The sequence below is a fragment of the Cyprinus carpio genome, chromosome B20 (genome assembly GCF_018340385.1).
Source record: "Cyprinus carpio isolate SPL01 chromosome B20, ASM1834038v1, whole genome shotgun sequence".
NCBI lineage: Eukaryota > Metazoa > Chordata > Actinopteri > Cypriniformes > Cyprinidae > Cyprinus > Cyprinus carpio.
The window spans coordinates 8,827,942-8,835,763 of record NC_056616.1 but is presented as its reverse complement, the minus strand read 5'-3'; the positions used below and the strand labels follow the sequence as shown (position 1 = coordinate 8,835,763).

The window sequence follows — 7,822 nt, the reverse complement described above, 5'->3', positions numbered from 1 at the left end:
TAAATTTAAGTTTTGGCACATCACGGGCTGTAAGCTTCTGAAATGCCATTGCACTGACGATGATTCTTTACTAAACGATTCAATGAATCATGCAATATAAATTCTGGTCATGACTGGGCTTGATCCAGTTCAGGGTTATCATCATCATATCAACTTTAAAATTATCAAAATATTATATTAATATTATATTCATATTAATAGTACATGAATCATACTAAAACACCAACAATCCAATTTTATTTTGATGTGATTAATCATATTTATTCAATTAGATGTTTTTCATAAAAACCTAACATGACTAAAAATGAAACAAATTAAATTTAAAAGCAAAAAAAAAAAAAAAAAAAAAAAATATATATATATAATGTGTGTGTGTGTGTGTGTGTGTGTAATATATATAAATATGTGTATATGTGTGTGTGTGTGTGTATATGGGAGAACTGAGTACCTGTCAGCAGCGGAAATGGCGTGACAACACATGCTAACAAGCTTTTAGCCGTTTACACACACACACACACACACACACACACACACACACACACACACACACACACACACACACACACACACACACACACACACACACACACACCTCTGTTTAAAATAAATAAATAAATAATGCATTTTTAAAATAAACAACATTATTTAAATGTATTTATCAGTCATTTGTTGCCAGATATTACCAATAGGAAGCCGTGACAGATTGCTTTTGGGGAAATTTCCTCAAAGTACACGTACTCCAGAGTGACACTCCAAGTCCTACAGATTTATTCCAAGCACACACACACACACACACACACACACACACACACACACACACACACACACACACACACACACACACACACACACACACACACACCTATGTGCATCCAGCTGGAAGTTTCAGTCTAACCCAGTGTTTTCAGTAGGGAAATCCTGTTATTACAAAACAGACAAACCATTTGGACACTGACCCAATCCTTTACCTCATCTTCCTCTCAATAGCCTTCCAGCCTGTTTTTCTCACATTCAGACTGAGATGAAGCTGTCTGGATGCAGTCAGAGCCCACCCCCCACCTGAGCGCTTTCATAACGGACCACAAATCACCGTCTCTGATTGCCAAAGCAGAAGTGAAAAGACCAAAGCGAGAATTCATTGACAATGAGTTAGCTTCATTTATATGCATAGTTTGTGCAGTTTTAGCACCAGACTCACTAAAAGAATTATGAAGATCAGGCACATCATTTGCATGGGACAATGGTACATCTCTAAATCCAGAAATAAGCAGAAGATTGCTACAGTCTGGTGTACTTTTCTGGGACTGTACAAAATAAATACAAACAAACAAACAAACAAACAAAACAAAACAAACAAAAAAAATAAAAAAAAAACAAAACAAACAAAAAAAATAAACAAAGGTAAACAAAGACAAAAAAACAACCTAACACAACAAAAAGCAAACCCAAGATGAGATAAAACCAATATTGAAATAAATCAAAAACCAAAACCAAACAAAACCGAGGTGAGATGAAACAAGAATGCAAAACAAAATGACAGAAAACTAAAATGAGATAAAACAACAAAAAACAAAAACAAAACAAAAAACAAATCAAAAATCAAAACCAAACAAAAGAAAATGAAGACATAACAAAACAATCCAACACAACATCAAACAAAACCAAGATAAGATAAAACTAATAATTAAATAAATCCAAAACAAAACAAAATCGAGACAAGATGAAACAACACAACAAAACAGAGAGAGGATTATACAGTATTAAGGAAGAAACTAGATTATTAAAAAAGAGGGAATTACTATGAAATAATTATGTAATGAAGTGAAAATCAAGTTTTTTATGTTTTATGTTTATTTGTTTCTGTGGTGTTTTAAATGCGCTTTTAGACAAACCATGTGCCAATCCATTAATCAACACCATTGCTGAGTATTTTCTCCTTAAAACTGTAGTTTCCCAATGGCAGTCCCAGAAACGCGATTTGCAACAGCCCTCAGTTTGCAACATCACAATCTAATAACCAATCAATTGCAAAATATACCAATAACAGCACAAAACCAAAAAATAAATTAGACCAAAAAACCCATGAAGCTGTGGTTTAATGAGAATTTAGAACCGCTAACTTGCATTATTGAAAAAGACCCACCTCGCGCATCGGGAGAAAACGCTGGCTGGTGTGACTGAGTGGAGGCGGGGCTTTATTTGCATATTCATAGAGCCATGTAATGTAAATGAGGCAAGGGTGTAGAGTTACATTTTATGGCATGTGAAAATTATTTTCATAAGAAAAAAAGGGGATAAAAAGGGGAAAAAGGGATAAAAAAATTTACTACGGGGGACTTTAAATTATACTGCTGTCAGGAAAGGCAGGATCTGCAATCATCTATGGAAAAGACACTTAATCCATAAAAATCAAGATAGATGGACAGATAAAGGGAGGAAGGGGTAACAGGTGAAAGAACATCCAGCAGGTCAAAAGAAACTGTTTCAGTATTATGGCAAAATCTGAGAACACAAGAGTTCCTCCAGTTCTCAGCCTCAAATTCCTCCATCTTCCTTTCACGCTCTTATTTTTTTTTTTACTTTGAGCAGATTTACAAGGAGAGTGACTGGCAGTTCTTTAATGCAGTTCAGACCTCAAGTTGTACAAGAGAGTAGTATTTTCCTCTCTGCCTTCCAAAGAGCCTGGGAGTCCTCCAGCCCTGTACCACACACACCAGGGCAAACACACGTAAACACGGCATACGTCCTGTTTGTAGTGAGAAATTTTGTTCCGTTCCTATAAAGTTCAGTTAAGAACATAATTGCCTCCAGTTAAATGGATAATTTGACCAAAAATGAATATTCTGTAATAATTTACTCCTTCACATCGTTTCAAACGTACATTAATTTCTTCCTTAGTAGACTACATACTGTAAGAAGGTATTTTGAGAAATGTCAAATATGTTGTTTTGCTGTCGCATTTGCAATTATGTTGATCACTGAGCAATCAATGAAAGTCAATGAAACCCTATTGAATTTTATTGTATATTTGGGTGACAGAATTTTCATTTTTTAATGAACTAATTGAACTTTGGCATCACATTTAAACGTACAGTACAAGGTGTAATTTACAGTAGATATCAGCCAATAAACCAATAAAGATCTGCTATATTTTGCATCCCTACACCAAACTAATCAAGCCAGTCACAACTTAGCTACAAAATAGTACATAAATTGCATACAAAATATGAATTAAAGCATGTAATATATATTAATGTGATTTACTCTATGGCAGTATTGTCTTTATAGTACTGTAGCAGAGTATTCAATCCGCTCCTGTAGATTGACGGTATGAACAGGACAGTTTCACGACTCATTGTGAATATGCTGTTAATCCAAAACACTGTCTTTGTAAACGCAGCCTAGAGGAACTGCAGAGACTATTTATTCTCCACTTCTTTCTTTTGAATGTTAACACATGATAGAACACATTGGAGAGAGGCACAGCGAAGGAACAAGCATCTATTTCGCAATAAAACCTATCCATGCCAAAAAGATACAAGAAAACAGACACGTCTGTGAAAAATTTGATGAAAGTCAAGTGGAGAGTCAAAACACACATTTTTTATGTCACTCAGAAGAAATGTTTTCCAATTTGCTCAAGACACAGTTTGTGCTGCCAGTTAAAAAAAAGGAGGAAAAAAGGAAGAAAAAGCGTAAAAGAAAAACAGTGAAAAGGGGGGAAGCGGACTTTGCTTTAACTGATGCATGCATGTAGCCAATGGCACAGGAGCATCTGAGCTCTGAGCAGAAGAGGACTCAGAGGATGATGTAACTCCAACACACAGAAACAGGGCATTGCTGCTAATAACGATGCCAGTTTTATTCAAGAGTATTATAAGCATGGCACTGAGCAAAATGCATGTAATGAAGCGTGTAAGTGCATGAGTGAATGTGCTTTGACAACTTTCACAAAATCAACACTAAAAACACAATAAAATACAATCAGGGGTGCACATAAGTGGTGTCACACGCACAACAAAAAACAAAAAAACAATGGATAAACAAAATAGTAAAACGGCTAAAATCAAAAATGCGATGGATAAATAAATTAGTAAACATATGAATTGGATCACAACCAAACATCAAATAATACCAAAAACCAAAATTCAATTATAACTTTGATTAACTTTTTTGATCTACTTCAAATGTTGACTACTGTATGTTCAGACCGCTCATTTGCATACCAGAAATAATAACTGCACAACAATGTCAAAAGGTGACAAGTTCATTCCTAAATCACTAAACCAGTTTTAGATGGACAATTTAACATTTCACCCAAAAATTAATGTAATTAATCACTTGCCAGCAGACCCACCAACATTTTTTAGATTTATTGTGTGTCCCTCCATTGCACTATTTATTGTCTCACCTAATATATATATATACACACACCATTAATTATGTTTTTAAATATATAAATATTGGGAAAAGACGTATAGTGGGATACAGTATGTGCGTATAAAGTTAATGCAACTGCACTATTTATTGTCTCACCTATATTTTTCTCTTCTTCAAAACAAAGCTGTGATAATACTATTTTTTGAAATGCCCAATATAAAATGCTTCCAGCTGTCAGATATGACAGAAACCGGTTTCATGATAAAGCGCACCTGTCCCTGTAACAGCCTCAGGGGAACAGCCTTTGTTTCCACTGCCAGTCAATCATTTTTCACAATGTCAACAAATAATAGAGTGAAGAAAACTGAATTACACTTATATAATTAATCGCATGTGTCAATGTGTTCATTCTGACAGCTCTAATTTACACAGAAATAATAACTGCACAAACAATGAAGCAAGCTCAAAAGGTGATTCTCAAGCTGGTTATTTAGTACAAACCATCCGCAAGGCATCCCTAAAACATTGAGGATATCTAAACCAGACAAAAACATTTTAAATGGGACAATTTAATTCAAATCTTTAATTGATTCAAATTTTGAAATGTCTGCAAGACGTGAGATGTGTGCATTTATAATTTCCTTTGAAATTGGAACAGGACCTCCCCACAAGGTTATGTTTTGTGTGTGTGTGCAAATAAGAGTGGAAAGAAAAAATACCCAGATATGGGATGCAGGATGTCATGCTCTGGCTGCTGATGTAATCTCTCAAGCGTTTATAGTTGTCTTCTTTAGACATGAGATACTCCAACCTCTCAAACGTGGCCTTGTCCTTTCGACTCAAAAGCTGTGGGAAACAGAGTGAGAAAAAGAGAGTTGTTTTTGTAACAAAGTGCCTTTTTTTATAAAAAGTTCCTTTTAAAGGAATAATCTCAGTCCAATACAAATTTGGATTTACTATCAGCATCTGTGACATGCAGAAGTGCAGCAACCCTCAGTAGACAACATTCAGACACTTTTTGAACGTTTTATCAAGTCAGCATGTGTTTCTAGACACACAAACATATAGCAAATCAGGGTTTAAATCATCTAAATGAATGTGGCTGTAAACAATCCAGTCTCTAACAATAGATCTCAAGAGTGCTGATTTTTAGTCATATTCCAGTAATCATTCACAGTTAACATGATTTTTGTTTGTTTTCCATTTATCAACCACTTGGCAGTGTAATCGTAAACATAATTGCATTCGGGACGGCGTAAAATATCTCCACCTGACCAAAACAAGAGAAGAAATAACTGAAAATGAATGTTTAGTGTTTAGTAATGTTCTCAGCAAAAACAAAAGTGTGAAGAAACGAAGACAGCAAAGATGAGATTAAAGAGATAAGAAATAAGAGCTCTGCAAACAAAGAAAAAGCTGATAGCGCTGAAATGAAACCCAGAGTACCGCACAGTAAATTCAAACAAACCTAACCAAATTAAGAGCCAACTGATGTGACCTCTCACACAAATACACACACACACACACACACACACACAGAAAAAAACTACTGCAAAACAACACAGAATAAAACACACACACACACACACACACACACACAGTTCTCCAAAATCATTCTGTCTGCAGGTCCATGTGTGGATAAAATTACTGCAAATGACCCCAGAAGAACAGCAAAACTTAGTTTGTAAAGGGACTAAATGTCTTAGAAGTGGTTTATTTGATACATTAAATGGATAATTCACCCAAAAATGAATACAATAATATAAAAACAATAGGAGTAAATGCCCTGGCTTTATTATGGCAGTGAAAGGTGGGGTTGAGATTTTGAAGCCCAAAAAACTGCATCCATCCATCATTAAAAATGCTCCACATGGCTCCCGGGCTCCTCTTTGAAAAATAATCATATTTATGACTTTATAAACCATAATCTCTAGTCTACTCTTACTGTCATATGAGTGTTCACGAGAAAGTGGCGTTCCAGCACATCGCTACACTTCTAAAGGCCTTTATTAATCCACTGGAGCTGTGTGGAGCACTTTTTATGATGGATGGACACACTTTTTTGGACTTCAAAATCTCGACCAGGACATTTTTAAATATAACTTTAATTGCATTGGTCTAAAAGGAAAAAGTAATATACACCTAGGGTGGCTTGATGATGAGTAAATAATGGGGTAATTTTCATTTTTTGGTGAACTATCCCTTTAAGAGTCACTAATAGTCAATAAAATATCTGTTGAGAGACCATCAAATTAAATTGTTGGCGGATAATAAATAGTCTATTTATAATGTAATGACTGGTAGTTTGCATCTAGTTGAAAAGTTACTAGTTAGTAGAATGTCTAAATCGGACTATCAAAATAAAGTGCTACCAATATTTTTAATATGCTTTAGAATTACTAAAAACAGTTCACCAAAAATACTTGGAAGGAAACTGATCATGTAAATTCATCTGTACAAAAGGTCAAATTTCCACTGAACAACAAGATGCTATTTGGATTATTCTCAAATCATACTGGATAACACAATTTATAAAGGGAAAATATTTTAATAAATTACATAAATAATAAATAACCACACAGAATTATGTTCAGAGCCCACTATATAGGAGTGAGTGCGTTTGGCCATGTCTGAGGAAAGCTAGTCTGAGAAGCCATGGAAAACACAGATCTGACAGAAAGAGCAGGGGAGAGGAATATTCCAGTTATGCAAAAGACTGAAAATGGTACACTAGAGACAGGATTGAGGAGGGGGATGCTGGCTGTGACTGAAGACAAGACAAGACAATGTTTCCAAAGAAAAGACAGATACACCGAGATATTGCATAGCCTGATCCTTATAAAAGTTTACCATGGTAACCATAGCTCCCCTCAAAATACAAATAAATAGTGCTTGCACATGCAAAAGCCGCCACCAAAGTGCTATGAAGGTGCTGGTGGCTGCCAAGGCATTGTCTTGTGGCTTCTAAAACATTCAGAATTGCATGTGTTGCTAGAGTATTCAAGGTGGTTGCCAGGTCTCAGGTGTTCAGAGTGGTTTTAGAGTATTCTATGAGGTTGCTTAGGTGTTCCTGGAGGTTTTGTACTGGTCCAAAAGCGAGAGACAAAAAAACAAAAACAAATGGGAAACCTAGTTGCTAATGCTAATAAATGTCAGCAACCCAAGTGCAGCACAGATGCTCGTCTACAGAATGATTTGTGAGCAAACAATCTGTTAAGCTATAAAAACATGAGGAACAGGTGTCTGTTTTATGATAGTTGCCCTATTTTATAGTAGAAACAGATGAGTTTTGGGGAAACCCCACTACTAGCTTTAGGTTTAACACAAGCTAATGATCTTTAAAGAAACAGGCGGTCAGTTCATAAGGATATCATTAACAACAACTTTTCCATCATTAGAAAGAAAGAAATATATTCCATCATTGAATGCTATTTTAATTAAT

At 35.3% G+C, this 7,822-nt stretch overlaps 1 protein-coding gene across 3 annotated transcripts in view; it reads right to left on the bottom strand.

Moving 5' to 3' along the window:
* Positions 1–7,822, bottom strand: part of LOC109071888 (ras-specific guanine nucleotide-releasing factor RalGPS2-like) — a 120,076-nt gene that overhangs the window by 46,676 nt on the left and 65,578 nt on the right. For all 3 annotated transcript variants that reach the window (XM_042746346.1, XM_042746345.1, XM_042746347.1), the window contains exon 9: positions 5,100–5,226. In XM_042746346.1, the coding sequence (XP_042602280.1) occupies positions 5,100–5,226 (127 nt within the window). The remainder of the gene's footprint in view (positions 1–5,099; positions 5,227–7,822) is intronic.